This window comes from Procambarus clarkii, chromosome 47 (genome assembly GCF_040958095.1).
Source record: "Procambarus clarkii isolate CNS0578487 chromosome 47, FALCON_Pclarkii_2.0, whole genome shotgun sequence".
Classification (NCBI taxonomy): Eukaryota; Metazoa; Arthropoda; class Malacostraca; order Decapoda; family Cambaridae; genus Procambarus; species Procambarus clarkii.
In genome coordinates this window covers 24,455,576-24,472,178 of record NC_091196.1, presented here as the reverse complement: position 1 = coordinate 24,472,178, position 16,603 = coordinate 24,455,576, and the positions used below count along the sequence as shown (strand labels likewise).

The 16,603-nt window shown below is 52.2% G+C and overlaps 1 protein-coding gene across 12 annotated transcripts in view; it reads right to left on the bottom strand.

The window, feature by feature from the left end:
• The window catches only part of HnRNP-K (Heterogeneous nuclear ribonucleoprotein K), a 182,474-nt gene that overhangs the window by 23,372 nt on the left and 142,499 nt on the right, over positions 1–16,603 (bottom strand). For 11 of the 12 annotated variants that reach the window (XM_045749900.2, XM_045749895.2, XM_045749899.2 and 8 more), the window contains 5 exons: positions 13,139–13,233; positions 10,550–10,606; positions 9,460–9,503; positions 2,531–2,603; positions 2,284–2,388 (listed from right to left, as the gene is read on the bottom strand). In XM_045749900.2, coding sequence (XP_045605856.1) covers positions 2,284–2,388; positions 2,531–2,603; positions 9,460–9,503; positions 10,550–10,606; positions 13,139–13,231 — 372 coding nt within the window. In that variant the 5' untranslated portion in view covers positions 13,232–13,233. Of the gene's footprint in view, positions 1–2,283; positions 2,389–2,530; positions 2,604–9,459; positions 9,504–10,549; positions 10,607–13,138; positions 13,234–15,234; positions 15,284–16,603 lie in introns of those variants that run through there. The other variant, XM_045749897.2, reaches the window with a different exon arrangement.

Here is a 16,603-nt window from a genome sequence, read left to right as displayed (position 1 = left end):
GGGGTGAGGGGCAGAGGTGCGTGAGAGGGGGGGGGGAAGTGGAGGGGCAGAGAAGTGGGGAAGGGGCAGAGAGGTGCGTGAGGGGGGGGTAGGGGCAAAGAGGTGCGTAAGTGGGGGTAGGGGCAGAGAGGTGCGTGAGGGAGGGAGGGAGGGGTAGGGAGATGTGTGAGGGAGGGAGGGAGGGGCAGCGAGGTGGAATAAAATGTTAAGAAAATGTTGAGGTTAGGAATGTTGTTAGGAGCGTGGCGGGAGCATGAGGGTGGTGGTGGTGGTGGCGGCGGCGGCGTGGCTGATGATCAATACTGGTTACTTCCCCAGTACACCAGAGAGGAAGGCATTCTCCAACACTGCCTCACCTCCACTCTTTGTGTAGAAATGTTGGCCAAGTTGTGAGGGGTCGCTCGCTGGTAGGGAATGAGAGCGCCAGGGACACACAAGATCGATTGCCACGTTGGGTGTGGCTTGGAGGCGGCGGCGGCGGCAGCGATGGTGGAGGTGGTGATGGTGCGCGCTATCCTGCCGATGGTTGAGGCGACATGCACCATCACTGACCTGGTCCTGCCCTCATCACACACCACAACTCTACTTCCACTTTACCTGCCATTGTTTGCTTGCTTCGCGACCTTGGAGGCGGACATGTTGGTAATCCTGGCGAGGGTCAGAGTTACTCCAGGGGCGGCGAGGCCCGGCAGGGATGTAGCGGGGCGTCACTGTCATAGTGGTGGCGGGGGCGGCGGCGGCGGGGAGACGGGCGGTGTTGAGCGGGCGGCGGGCGAGCGGAGAGTGAGGCCGGGCCCGCGGGTTACCTGGGTAATCCTGCTATCGACCGCCCTCTCCCCTCCCCATGACCCCATCACAACCCCCCCACCCCACCCCACCCCACCGTCCGCCGCCACCGGCACCACCGCCGCCGCCAGGCCGGTCGCCCTCTTGTGCCAGACCCGCACCCCGCCCCCAACACACACAAGCAGGGGGGGGGGGGATGGGGGCCAACTCACCCCCCCACACCACCTGCCCAACTTCCACACACCTGGCGCCACGTGTCGCACGCGCCCTCACGCGCATGCACGTACACACGCACGCACACCCCTCAAACGCATGCACTCAGGTGCACGTCACCCGCACCTACCCCACATTACTACCATAATCAATATCTACTTGAGAAAGTATCAATTTTCAATAAATATTACCTGGTGGCCATGGGTACTGATGGTAGTGACCCGGGTGGTAGGCACCTGCACCACACTGGCCGACACCTACCACATCACCGCCAACAATTCCCAAGTAGCGGATGCGTCCTACAACCGCCCGTTCCACCAGTCCGTAGCCACAACAAAACACCCGCCACAAAGCTAACATTTCACCCCCTCTGCCAGACACGCTTCACCACCACACGGAATGTAGGTGTGGTGGTGTTCATGGTGCACGAGTGGTCATGGGGGAGCCACGGACCATAGCTGTTATATTGCACCACGTCCCGCCCACCTACCTACCAGTCGTGACTGGTCCAGTACACCACCACCCACGTCCCGCCCACCCACCAGTCGTGACTGGCCCAGTACACCACCACCCACAACACCACGTCCCGCCCACCTAACCATCCCTTTCAATTTTGTTACTTGGCTCATGCACTGTCAACAATGTTTACCTAGGAAAAAACACGCATCACAGTGGCGTGATATCAAATGAACAAATCCACAAGGGCCGTGATGAGGGTTCGAACCTACGCTCGGGTTGATCCCAGATGTGCTTTAGTCAACTGTACCACGACATGGTCAAAAGAATTGCAACATGGAGTGCTACTGCCCTCACGAGGATCCCGCAGCTTCTCCGAGACACAATCTGGGGTTTCACACAATTCCCCCCCATGCACCCGGGCTCTATCAACTAGATGTTGACATCTGGTTGAAATTCTGTTGACTATGTCGTGGCACAGTTGACTAAAGCGCGTCTGGTATCAACACCGGGCATAGGTTCGAATCCTCATCACGGCCCTTGTGGATTTGTTCATTTAACCAGGGATCGTTGTGTGCACACTTTGAAGAGTCTTTAATGCACAAAGACTTGCATTGCAGCATCTGAGGAATGTTCACTGCATTACTTTATTGGTACTAAGACAATAGCTGGCCCTGCACTACCTTCCTACCGGTTTTACACCTAAACTTAAATCAAGGTGTGCTAATGTGATTTCCTAAAAAGGAAATTGGATAAGTAGTTGGTCACAAGACGCTAGGTGGAGGTGAGAGACTGATGGAGGGAAACAGAGCAGTGTTGGGTACTCACCTCGCGGAGTTCCTTGATCTTGCTGCCACCCTTGCCGATAACACAGCCTGCCTGACTCTGGTGCACCAGCATACGTGCGTCAGACTCTGTCCCCTTCTGCAGCGCCTGCACCCAAAGTAACACGTTGACTAAATATTGATCAAAATACTTTAGCTTCATATTATACACAGGTATATAGATAATGTAGTGGAGAGATGCAGTATATATATCAGTATAACATGCATATGAACAAGGGGGAGTAACTCACCTCATCGAGACATTCCAGGACTTCGTTTAGTACCTTGAGGACCACCTCCTCCGACCCACCGATGGTCAGCACTCTGTAACACACACAGTACACCTACGTCACACCCTACACTCGCCCCGCCCTACACACCTGCCTCACACAACCCCTCTACATGTACATATCATACACCCACACAACACACTACATGGCAGGCTTAATATAATAGCAATAAAGCTACAATTTAATAAATATATCAAAACCACAATCACAGACACACCATCAGAGACTACGAGTCCCCAGGACGACAAACTCGCTAAAGAGAACTTCCGGGAAATGGCTAATGGAGTTCAACGACAAGTGTAGGGCGATAAAAATGGGAACTGGTGCCAAGAGAGCAAAAGGCAGTACACGAAGGGAAAGTACATCCCTATATCTAGAGAAAACGACCCGAGGGGACATAACACCAAACCTAACTCCAGATTTATAAGATAATGTCAGTAGCACACTCTACACTAGCGAAAGTCAGAACATCCTTCAGGAACGTAAATAAGGAGGCATTTAGATCATTGTACACTACCTACGTCAGACCAGGTTTAGAGTATGCCGCCCCATCACAGAGCCATTTAAAGACACACAGAAGGAAATTCGAAATAGTTCAGAAGACTGCAGCAAGGCTCGTCCCAGAATTGCGAGGGATGGAGTATGAAAGACTGAAGGAACTGAATCTGACGATGCTAGAGGGAGGGGGGGGGGGGGTTAATATAAGAGATAACACACTAAGGGGGATTGACAGTTAAAAACCATTAAATGCTCACAATGAATATCAATAAAACAAGAGGATATGGATGGAAGCTTGAGACTACCAAGACTAGTCATACACATGTTAGAAAGTTGACTTTTAGCACACTAGTGGGAAAATTGAATGGAGGTTGAAGAGGGAAAACTACATAATCTAAAATGTACAGTAAATACGATATGAAAATAGGTGGAGTCATTGCACTAAGACAACAGGACGGAAAAGTTAGGTCCACAAGCAAACGCTCCATCCTGCAAGCACGAATACAGGAATACAAACAGGTGAGCGAGTGAGCACACGCACAAAACTAATGGGAAGGGTCGAGCCCTTGAGTGCGTCAAGAGGTTTAGCCTTTTTTTTTAGCATAAGGGAAGTGAGTAAATGGAATGGAGGTTGTAGAGGAAAATTAAATTCACAACTTTTAAAAGCAAATATGACAGGGCAATAGGAGTCATTGCATTAGACAACGGGCAGCTAGAAAAGCGGGGTCCAAGAGCTAGCTCTCAATCCTGCAGACAAATAGAGTACGTACACACACACACAACAATAATAATTAGGTGAAAACACACACACAGGGACCAAAGAGCCAACGCTCAACCCCCGCAAGCACAACTAGTAAGAGTTAACACTGTCTCTTGGCCGAGTGGAAAGCACTTGGGGCTGTAATCCAACGGGCCTGGGTTCGATTCCCCGACTAGGCAGAAACAAACGAGAAATTTCTTTCACCTAATGCACATATTCACTAGTATTAAATAGGTACCTGAAAGTCACACAGCTGATACAGGGTTGGGCTGTGTGTGTGCTGGGAGGGGGGGGGGGGGGGGGGTTAGAGGCTGGGTTGGGGTGTGTGCTGCAGGGGAGAGGCTGGGCTGTGGGTGTTCCAGAGGGGGGGGGGGGGGTTCCAGGGGTGTGTGCTGCAGGGGAGAGGCTGGGCTGTGGGTGTTCAGGTGGGGGGGGGGGGGGTTCCAGGGGTGTGTGCTGCAGGGGAGAGGCTGGGCTGTGGGTGTTCAGGTGGGGGGGGGGGGGGGGGTTCCAGGGGTGTGTGCTGCAGGGGAGAGGCTGGGCTGTGGGTGTTCAGGTGGGGGGTGTTCCAGGTGTGTGTGTGTGTGTGTGTGTGTGTGTGTGTGTGTGTGTGTGTGTGTTCCAGAGGGGGGAGGAGGTTGTTCTGGGGGGGGGGAGGAGGTTGTTCTGGGGGGGGGGAGGAGGTTGTTCTGGGGGGGGGGGGGAGGAGGTTGTTCTGGGGGGGGGAGGAGGTTGTTCTGGGGGGGGGGGGAGGAGGTTGTTCTGGGGGGGGGAGGAGGTTGTTCGGGGGGGGGGGGGGGAAGGAGGTTGTTCGGGGGGGGGGGGAAGGAGGTTGTTCGGGGGGGGGGGAAGGAGGTTGTTCGGGGGGGGGGGGAAGGAGGTTGTTCGGGGGGGGGGAAGGAGGTTGTTCGGGGGGGAGGAAGGAGGTTGTTCGGGGGGGGGGGGAAGGAGGTTGTTCGGGGGGGGGGGGAAGGAGGTTGTTCGGGGGGGGGGAAGGAGGTTGTTCGGGGGGGGGGGAAGGAGGTTGTTCGGGGGGGAAGGAGGTTGTTCGGGGGGAAGGAGGTTGTTCGGGGGGGAAGGAGGTTGTTCGGGGGGGGGGGGGGAAGGAGGTTGTTCGGGGGGGGGGGGAAGGAGGTTGTTCGGGGGGGGGGAAGGAGGTTGTTCGGGGGGGGGGGAGGAGGTTGTTCTGGGGGGGGGGGAGGAGGTTGTTCTGGGGGGGGGGGAGGAGGTTGTTCTGGGGGGGGGGAGGAGGTTGTTCTGGGGGGGGGGGAGGAGGTTGTTCGGGGGGGGGGGGGAAGGAGGTTGTTCGGGGGGGGGGGGAAGGAGGTTGTTCGGGGGGGGGGAAGGAGGTTGTTCGGGGGGGGGGGAAGGAGGTTGTTCGGGGGGGGGGGGGAAGGAGGTTGTTCGGGGGGGAGGAAGGAGGTTGTTCGGGGGGGGGGGGAAGGAGGTTGTTCGGGGGGGGGGGGAAGGAGGTTGTTCGGGGGGGGGGGGAAGGAGGTTGTTCGGGGGGGGGGAAGGAGGTTGTTCGGGGGGGGGGGAAGGAGGTTGTTCGGGGGGAAGGAGGTTGTTCGGGGGGGAAGGAGGTTGTTCGGGGGGGGGGGGGAAGGAGGTTGTTCGGGGGGGGGGGGAAGGAGGTTGTTCGGGGGGGGGGAAGGAGGTTGTTCGGGGGGGGGGAAGGAGGTTGTTCGGGGGGGGGGAAGGAGGTTGTTCGGGGGGGGGGGGAAGGAGGTTGTTCGGGGGGGGGGGGGGAAGGAGGTTGTTCGGGGGGGGGGGGGGGGGAAGGAGGTTGTTCGGGGGGGGGGGGGGGAAGGAGGTTGTTCGGGGGGGGGGGGGGGAAGGAGGTTGTTCGGGGGGGGGGGGGGAAGGAGGTTGTTCGGGGGGGGGGGGGGGAAGGAGGTTGTTCGGGGGGGGGAAGGAGGTTGTTCGGGGGGGGGGAAGGAGGTTGTTCGGGGGGGGGGGAAGGAGGTTGTTCGGGGGGAGGGGGGGGAAGGAGGTTGTTCGGGGGGGGGGGGGAAGGAGGTTGTTCGGGGGGGGGGGAAGGAGGTTGTTCGGGGGGGGGGAAGGAGGTTGTTCGGGGGGGGGGGAAGGAGGTTGTTCGGGGGGGGGAAGGAGGTTGTTCGGGGGGGGGGGAAGGAGGTTGTTCGGGGGGGGGGGGGAAGGAGGTTGTTCGGGGGGGGGGGGGGGAAGGAGGTTGTTCGGGGGGGGGGAAGGAGGTTGTTCGGGGGGGGGAGGAGGTTGTTCTGGGGGGGGGGAAGGAGGTTGTTCTGGGGGGGGGGAGGAGGTTGTTTGTTCCAGGGGAAGTGTTCCTGAAGGGGGGTGTGTGTTCGGGGGGGGGGGTGGTCTGGAGGGGGTATTTTCTTTTTTCCTGGGGGGGGGGGTTGTTTCTGGGGGGGGTTGTTTCTGGGGGGGGGGGGTTTCTGGGGGGGGTTGTTTCTGGGGGGGGGGTTGTTTCTGGGGGGGGGTGTTTCTGGGGGGGGTTGTTTCTGGGGGGGGTTGTTTCTGGGGGGGGTTGTTTCTGGGGGGGGGTTGTTTCTGGGGGGGGGTTGTTTCTGGGGGGGGGGTTGTTTCTGGGGGGGGGGTTGTTTCTGGGGGGGGGTTGTTTCTGGGGGGGGTTGTTTCTGGGGGGGGTTGTTTCTGGGGGGGGGGGTGTTTCTGGGGGGGGGTTGTTTCTGGGGGGGGGGTTGTTTCTGGGGGGGGGGGTTTCTGGGGGGGGGTGTTTCTGGGGGGGGGGTTTCTGGGGGGGGTTGTTTCTGGGGGGGTGTTTCTGGGGGGGGTTGTTTCTGGGGGGGGGTTGTTTCTGGGGGGGGGGGTTGTTTCTGGGGGGGGGTTGTTTCTGGGGGGGGGTTGTTTCTGGGGGGGGGGGGTTTCTGGGGGGGGGGGTGTTGTTTCTGGGTGTGTGTGTGTTCTGGAGGGGAAGAGAAGAGCAGAGGCTGGGCTGAGAGGGGTGTTCTGGAGAGGGGGTAAGAGGTTGGGCTGGGGTTGTTCTAGTGGGGTGTTCCTGGGTGGGGGGGAAGGCCAGAGGCTGTGCTGGTGGTGCTCTGGGAGGCAGAGGATAGGCTTGGGGATGTTCAGAGGGGGAAACAGGCAGGGCTGAGGGGTGTTGTGGGGGAGGACAAGGTGTGGGAGGGTTGTAAGGGGGGGGGGGGACGAGAGGTGGTGGGTGTTTTGGGGGTTGACGAGAAGTGTGGGAGAGCAACTCGTTCTCGCACTTTCTTACAGTCAATATTGATTTATTTAATAAGTGCATATGTGACATACTAATTTATTGTGAATATTTTAGTTTACTTGAAAGCTTCATAGAAAACACTGACCTTACCTAACCTTCTTAGTATGTTAAGATTTAAGATAAGCATCTTATTGCTTCGTAATTACAATTATTACTTAACCTATACCTATAATAGGTTAATATTATAGGTATAGGTTAAGTAATAATTGTAATTACGAAGCAATAAGATGCTTATCTTAAATCTTAACATACTAAGAAGGTTAGGTAAGGTCGGTGTTTTCTATGAAGCTTTTCAAGGTAAACTAAAATATTCACATTAAATTAGTATGTCACATATGCACATATTTAATAAGTCAATATTGACTATACGAAAGTGCGAGAACAGGTTGGGGAGAGTTGGGGGGGGGGGACAAGAGAGGTGTGAGTGGAAGGGGACTAGTGTGGGAGTAGTACAAGAGGGGTGTGGGAGTGGGGGGAGGGGGAGGGTGTGTGTGGGAAGACAAACAAAGAGTAAGGGAGAGTGCTGAAAATTACTTGGCAGCACTTGTCTACCAAGGTATAGTCCACTGACACTAAGCATCATAAAAAGTATTCATATACATATATACACTATACATACATATATAATATACACTATGTATATATATAATATACACTATGTATATATATATAATATATATGGTGTGTATATTATATATGTATATATACATTTATATATACACATGTATATATTTATGTACATATATATATATATATATATGCATGTGTAATTATGTATATATATATTTATATGTATATACACACTAAATTAATATATATATAATCATACCTAGTAGCCAGAACGCACTTCTCGGCCTATTATGCCAGGCCCGATTGGCCTAATAGCGAGTGATTTTCTTTATTTTTTCAACAAAAAATTTCCAATTGGTTTATTTAAATTATTATTATTACATTAAATTAGGAACATAAATTATTACCTTAGTTATGTTAGGTTCGGTCATACTGTATATCTGTTAGTTTTAACTCAAATTAAAAAATATTAAGTCATACACAATGAAATGGATAACTATCATTTCATAGGAAAAAAAATGAAAAAATATATATATTCAGAAAAACTTTGCTTATTAGGCAAATCGAGCCTTGCATAGTAGGCCAAGTACTGCATTGTGGCTACTAGGTACAATATATTACTATACATATATATACATACATATATATATGTACACATTTATATTATATATATATATATATTCACATACATACAAGATTAAGAGAAGCAGAGCATCATAAATGTCTCAAAGTGAGTGTGGCGTCATGAAGCAGGTAGCATACAGCCGCCGTGTGAGGGCGAGGTAGACCAGGTGGGCGGGGCGGCCACACTACCAGCCCCAGCACGGGTCGGGTCACAGCCAGACTCTTGTACACGTTCACACTTGACCTCACACATACATGTTAGCCCTCAGCCACCTGCTTGATGACGTCACATGAGTTAGTGGTAGGAGGCACACTGGCAACTGTTCACCGTCTGTTGTGATTGGGTGGGAGAGGTTAACACAGGGAAGGCTGGGGTGGGCTGACCTAGCCGCTAAGGGAGGGGTATACAGTCTCACACTGAGGGTGGAGGCATCAACAAGTGGTCAACACTTCACAAGGCTGTCAGTGGAGGGAACACAACAGGTAGGCCAGAATTATGCCTGAGTTACTCAATATTTTGTCAATGGAGGTTTGAGCCTGGTCAAAATTAAAAAAAATAATAAAAAAAATAGACTCAAGCCTCCACACCATAAATATAAATGCTAGTTTGTATGGGGAGAGGGGCCGTGTGGAGGGCTCAACCTCAAGCCTGCAGGTGGGCACACTGTCAGGTGGCCTGTAGGTGGGCGCACCACCGTCAGGTGGCTTGCTGGCCACATCTACACACCACTCACATGGTGCTAGACTTGCCTGATCATCTACAGATGACCGTGTTTGACTGGCTTGCCACATGGTCTACCCACGACTGATACTGGTGCCTGGCTGGTCACGTCACGTGTACTCAACTTAGATGTCACAACACACACTCCGGACCATCTAAGATGTACAGCGTGTTCCATGACCCCCTCACACCTCTACAGACGTAAGAGTGTTAATATGACTTACCATATCATCCACAGAAAGCTGAGAATGCAACTGGCTTGCCAATTAATCTGCAGGCGACTGAGATGGTGTCACCAACTTGTCACATCATCTTCAGACAACTGAGACCATGTGACTGACTGGCCACATCATCAACAGTCGACTAAGATAGTGTCACTGCTTGCTACATCATCTACACACTAGTGAGATGGTGCAGCTGGCCTGCCACATCATCTACAGACGACTGACAGTGAAGGCATATACGATAAAACAGTAAAAGAGACTAATTACCGTTCGGGGCCTGGGCAATCGGGCACGGTAATACTGGCTGGATTCTGCTCAGGGGGAGGGGCGTACGTTGGTTGGGCGGGACATGAACCAATCATAGATGACCACGGCCGTCAGTCAGTCGAGAGGGGGCGGGGCCAACATGGGATTGGTCAGAAACAAGTTGGTATTGACCAATCGGACGTTGGCGGGACATCGGGGGCAGCCGCGGTGGCAGGGGCACAGGGAGGGAGAAAAGGCTCCAGTTAACATACCGGCACTCACAGGTTATACCTCCTAGCTTATCTGTCATTATCATCAGTATAACACAATCATAGCAGGCTAATGGTGCCACTGTGCGCACTAGGTGGGGACGTGCAGGTGGTGACCCACCTCACCACTACTGCTGGTCACCACCTCTAGTGGTTACCGCCTCGGTGTGGGGTCACCACTTGGAGGTGGGCGGGGTGGATGGGTGGTGATGTCCACCAGCGCCCACCCCCACTTGAGATAAGGGGCAAGGGATAGGGAGAGGGAGGCGGCGGCCTGGTCCAGATGTGGTGATGAGCGGGGAGGGAGCGAGGGAAAAAGCCCCTACCACACTGGACTACGGCGGTCACCTCCCTGCCCGGAGCTATCTGATAAGGCTCAACACCACGTCTGAGAATCACTCCGCAGGGGAGGTAATGGTGGGACACGTGTAGTTGTACCTGGCTAGACACTTGTCATCCAGCTCTCACCCACCCTGTCAACACCAGCCAACACTCCTCACCCGCACCAACAGCGCGGGTGAGCAGTAGGAACGGCTGCGTGTCAAAAGGGTAGAGAAGTGCGCGTCTGAATAACACTAACTACTGACTGACACCGCAGCGCTACACACCAGCTCTACCTTTAACTAAAAAAATAAATAAATAATATATATGTTGGAATGATAAATAAATGAATGTGAAGACTCTCAAAGCATGGAACAGTAGGTTGGTCCAGCAGTGTCTAGCAGAGGTGAGAGAGAAGGAGGGGGGGAGGGGGGTTAGGCGAGGGGGCTGAGGGTCCTGGGGGGGGGGACATGTCAGGCTGCGACGGGAGAGAGGGGGGGAGGGGGGCGTGGGCTACGCACCTCGCTGCGTAAACGAGAAATGTTCTGGCCTCCCTTGCCGATCACCGAGCCTGCAGCCTGTAAACAAAACACTCGTTAGAAATAGCACTGTACGTTTATATCAAATATTAAAAATAGGACAAATATACAAGGCAACATGGTATAAGGTTAACCTTGGGGTTTACAAGGCGACTTTTGGTAAAAGGGCGCCTGACAGCTGGGTGGACAGTGCTTAGGATTCGTAGTACTGAGGGTCTGGGTTCGATCCCCGGTGGAGGCGGAGACAAATAGGCAAAATGTGTCTTTCACCCTGATGCCCCTGTTACCTAGCACTAAATAGGTACCTGGGAGTTAGACAGCTGCTACGGGCTGCTTCCTGGGGGATGTGTAACAAAAAGGAGGCCTGGTCGAGGACCGGGCCGCGGGGACGCTAAGCCCCGAAATAATCTCAAGATAACCCATGGTTTTGTGTATTTACCATTTGTATTTACTGTACTGTGTGCGCGCGTGCAGAATCTAGCTATTAGCTCTTGGCCTTTCTAGCCAACCTATTTTTGTTATGTCTACTACATATAGTTATCTTCATTTCTCTAATACATGCACGAGCACAAACAGAGCAGCCCGTAGCATCTGTAACTCCTAGGTACCTATTTACTAAGTGAACAAGTGCATCAGGGTAAAAGACACTTCATTTGTTTCTTCCTCTGTCGGGAATCGAACCCTGGGTCCTTAGACCTACTACGCCTAGTGCTGTCTACTCAGCCGTGAGGCCAGAGTGTGCTACAACTCCTCCCCCCCCCCCCCCCCAGAGATGGGACGGTGTACACCCGACCAGCAACTTCGCCACTTTTAAATATTGAGGGTAACTTGATAATGGTGCTCGCCAGCCGTGGAGGCGACAGCCATCGAGTTAAAAACTGTAGAATTAAAGACTTAAAAACTGACCACATTTGAATGTGAGAGCGAAAGATTTGTAAAGGGATCTAAGGAGTACAATCTGAGGCACTTGCATGACAGAACAGCAGTTGACTTAGGTCCGCGTCCAAGACCGGATCAAACTCATTAGGTAATGTCACACTTTAACCGTCTAGACATTGGTCCCAGAAACGGTATGCCTGTAGCCTTAGTTTTAAAACTGGCCTCATGGATGACCGTCTGATCAATCAAGTTTATTTAGAGGTCAGCCTGGCGTCGGGCCTGGCGTCGGGCCTGGCGTCGGGCCGGGCATCGGGCCTGGCGTCGGGCCTGGCGTCGGGCCGGGCTCGGGGAGTAGAACAACAAACCCTCACCAGGTCTCAAAAATGTTTCACATCTACCATCCTTTGGTGGGACTGCTATGAGATCTAATACCGATCGGAATTATTTCCAGTTCGATTCCGCGGGAAATTAAAGTCTGAAAACAGTTCGCCATAGTAACAAGAGCCCGGTTGACAAATATCCTTTGTTGGTGTTTATCCAGTTCATCTTTGTACACGGATCTATTAGTGATCCTCACATTGAACTTATTTTGACCACGAAGGGTTGTTCGCTGGAACTCTTAACCTTTGACGATTTGTTCATTTGAGACGGTTAACATTTATTAACCCAGAAACATGTTATTTTGCAGGAGCAAAATGGGGAAAGATTAATGAGGATTATTTGACAAAATGGTTTGCCAACTGTGCGAGATGTAGTATAGAGCACACATTCTTAATGATTATTAGAGGGGAACAGTCTCTCGGGTTATGGTCACTTCCCTACCGCGTACATTATATAACTCCATCCCGAATCGTTATGGCACATGGGAGACTATCTTCCGTCACACAGGGTGCAGTTGCACCTCCACAGATGGCTCAAAAGGGCCACCACTTATGGGCTATTCATGCCCGTGCCCCCTTTTGGGTGGCTTAATCTTCATAAATCGTTATGGCACAGATTCAAGACGAATTCCAGCTACTGCAGCTAATTCTCTCTGCCACCATCTCGTCTTCGAGTTCTTCGGCTGCACCTGTCTTAACACGCCCATTCGTAGTGGATCGTACCTAGAGTAAGTTCTGGGAATAATTATTGTTCTCAAGCCCGGCTGGAGGCCAGGCCTGACTTGTGATAACTTTGTCCAACAATGTTCTTCTAATCTTTCCTCAGTTACCTTATCACTGGGCTGTTACCTAATGATTCTCAGATTTGTGACATTCTTAATAAAGTAGTAAATATAGTCTCTTATTAACACCCTCGGCAGCCAACACATCCGGTAATTTCAGATTCTAACACGAGATAGATTCCATAGGCACTTTATCCTTCCCTGATCAATTACCACCTTCACATTTATCTTTATTCGGCGACCATATAGATAGATCACGGCTCTCCTTGTGTGCCCCTGTAGCCACCTTGATGCCAAAGCACCAAAAACGTCATACTACCTGCACAGTACTTCACTCTTGTCCTTTGTTGTCACTGGTCAATGTTCCCGTCACACACAAGCATGGGACCAAACAGTACAAGGCCATTTTGGCCTCATTTTACATTTAAGAAATCTCTAATGGCTCCCCCCCCCCCCGCCTGAGGCTTCAGGTGACCGTCACACACACCCCCCCCCCCCCCCGTTGACCCTATGCGACAAAGGAGACTTGCCTTGCTCTGGATGAGGAGTCGCAGCTCAGTGTCACCAGCGGGGCGAGGACGTTTAAGTGGTGTTTCTCCTTCCATCTCCGACATCCGCTTCATCCCTGCAACACAAACACACACTTACTGACCTGAACAAGTATAATGTTCACCAAACTTAAAGAATAGTATATGACGAGGGTGATGGAGTTAGGCGGCAGCAGCAGCGGCGGTGATAGGTATACATGAGACCAGATCAATATGACTAGTAATAACAGCCTGTAGTTAATGTTAGTCGAGGCTGACTAGCCTGCCTATTGGGTCATTACTGTCAGCGGCACAAAGGATCACACCACAATAACCCAACATGTTGTACCATTATCTCTGGTCAGCACTCACACCTCACAGGCTACGGTCCTGACTGACAAAAACGAATATTTATATAGAGCACTGCTAGAGAACAAAAGCTAAAGCTATGACAGATAGAAGACTGACTATTTAGAGATTAACATTTCGTGCGTGATTTAGAGTTTAACATGTAGGAGGTCGTGCCTGTGACGGGCAGAACTCTAACCAACTCTGAAATGCAAAAACCTCAAACCAACATGGCACAGAAGAAAAATCTATAATAAATGATGGATGAAATGCGTGAAGCTTAAGCAGACCTACGAACATCAGACCACCAGAGGTAGCCTTCATGCCTCCACACAACCACTCCCTCTGAGCACAACCCTATACGTCCTAAACTAAGCAAGTCACCAACTATATATAAGCAAGCAGACTTCTTGAACAAAATATTATATTGATGCGGGAAGAGGTCTTGGGCCCTAGCTAGGTAAACCTTGCAGCCTCGCAATTATCTTCGTCACAACACGCCTAAATTTATCTATTTCAGTTATATTGCTGGCTTTGCTCCTGTTATCATACAATGGTAAATCAATATTTCTTAACTTTAATCCATTTCCAAACATGTTGTTGATGTTTGGTAAGGAAGAAGACAAGAAAGAAGAGGCGGCCGGCAACGCCCTCACTAACAAGAGTTGGCCTAGACATGTACGATAGCCATAATATTACCTGGCAAATCACACTACTCTTCAAACCCCACTGCCTAACCAACCACACTCCCTCTACCCGGAAATCGGATCTTTTCTCCACCTATAATCACGACAACGAGCACCGGCTTAATTTGACAACGACAAGACCGTCCACACTCAAATATTAAAACTACCCACATATACCTATGCACATATAGGCATGTGCGCTACCAGCATGTGCTCAACGCTCCAATACTAACATGCTCTAGGGAATGCTGGAGGTGGACATTTAAACTGGCAAGTGGTATGCGAGTGGTTGGTCAGCAGGCACCCACACCACCAGCGATAACTAATAAAATCCAGCGTGTTTAAGCAATAACGTGCAATGCGTCACTTATGAGCACAGGGCAGTAGAGGCCGGCTGGTGCAACAAGTCATGTACTGTTTCACAAGTTAAAACATTCCACACGCACCCATGGCGTGTTAAGGTGTGACACACCTCGCTCTTCACACCAGTATACACCTCTAGTCTACACTCTGTCCTTATACACTTAATTGGTTAGCCCACATCCACTACAACCTGGCTCGTCTACAACTAACAGGGTGGCTACGATCATATTAAAACTTACACTTTTGTTCCCGCAATATTCCTTATAGTTGTTGGAAGAGTTTTGAAATGGTGGGTAATAGGTGGTAGGGTGGGTTCTCCACTCGTGGCAGGACAGTGCCCAGGTAAACTTACCCCACACACCTCGGTACCATAGTCACATCATCAAAACATTAGTGACACTCACAAAGGTTATACAACGACGGCACCACTTGGGCAAGAGGCAGGAGACAAGTGAAGGTTGGTACACTTACAGTGGTGAGCACAAGTGTCCCGGTGCGGCCCTTACCGACTGGCTGCCCGCGAGGAACTGTCGCTGCCTCACCCCCACCCCACCCTACCCATCACCAAGGGAACACTTAGACGGTCAGGTCACTACCCTACCCAGGTCACTCTACCCTACCCAGGTCACAGCCCCCGTCCTCAACAGCCTCGACTGTACGGGAAGATCCTTCACCTCTCTCACTGCTCCACGTGATAATTACCTTCATTACAGTCTGCCTGCTGAGGTTCGTCCATGATGTGGGCGTGGGCAGCAGGGGTGGGCAGCGGGCGTGGGCAGCGGGCGTGGGCTGTGCGGCGTGGGGCAGGCGAGATGCAGCAGTGAGGTAGCGAGGGTGAACGGGCCCGGAGTGACCCACCCAGGTGTACACTGGTGTCCACCACCACCACCACTGCACGCCACCACCCCGCTCCACAACACTCACGCACACCTCTACCACACAACCACCACACTACAACCCCTCTACTATAACCCACGCCCAAACATCAATAAAATTATAAAGGCGACCTGGGAGAGTTCAGAGGTCAGGTCAGACAAGAGCCCTACCTGGCCGTAGCCGGGGGCGTAGTGGGCGGCCGAAGGTGGTGTAGCGGCCAAGGGGTGGTGTTGGGCGGCGGGTGGTGGAGTGGTGTGTGTGTGATGGTGCCACCACGGCGCCACCAGGGGTCTTGGCCCCCTCCACCACACGGCCGCACCTGATTGGTCCATCTCATCCACCCCCCAATTTCCCCGGCTTGAGTCCCTCCTTCCCCCCGCCACTTAAACCCCAATCACCCTGCCCCCCCCCCCCTCCATAGATGCGCCTATACCTGGCATTAGTGCCCACATGGTATTAGCGAGCCCCGTCTGGGCCCTAACTGCCCAGAGTGAACCAGGGCATAAGGTCGCCAAGGGGCTGATCACCCAACAACTGCGGCACGTGCCACTCTTAATTGTCTCAACATTGTTTACCCGTTGCCATGGCGACCCCGCCACTGACCAAAACAAACGCCCCCTCACGTGCAGGCGGAGGGGGGGGGGGGTACAGTAACGCCGGCACTGGCCAACCCGGCCACCTGACCTGACCCTGAGCCTCACCTGACCCACCCTACTCACCCACATGCCATGGCCTATTTCATGGCCTCTACATCGTGTACTTTTATTTCATGTTCCAAGTAGCACGGGATCACCATAGCCCGTGCTACTTGAAATTTTCGTTCCAAGAAGCTGAATCTTAAACACCAACAACAAGAGGTTAACCTGCACCCCTCTGTATATACTTGATGATCAGCCACACCTTACGCCAGGTGAGCCCCCTGCCCCAGGTCCTTGCCACCTCCTTACCTGGATCTAACCTGGAGAGAATCCTGGAGATTTTCCTACTACCCGAGCCCCGCCTCTATTTGTAGTAACTTGGTCCAACAGGCTGTTTTGCTTGCTGCCGGCAGGCCTACATATCCACTACAGCCCGGTTGGTCCGGTACTTCTTGCAAGAACTTATTTAATTGATTCTTTACGTCCACCATTGTTCCGGCAATATTTGTAACGTTTGGTGGAGAGTATTTAACATATGTGAACCCTTGATGTTCAGA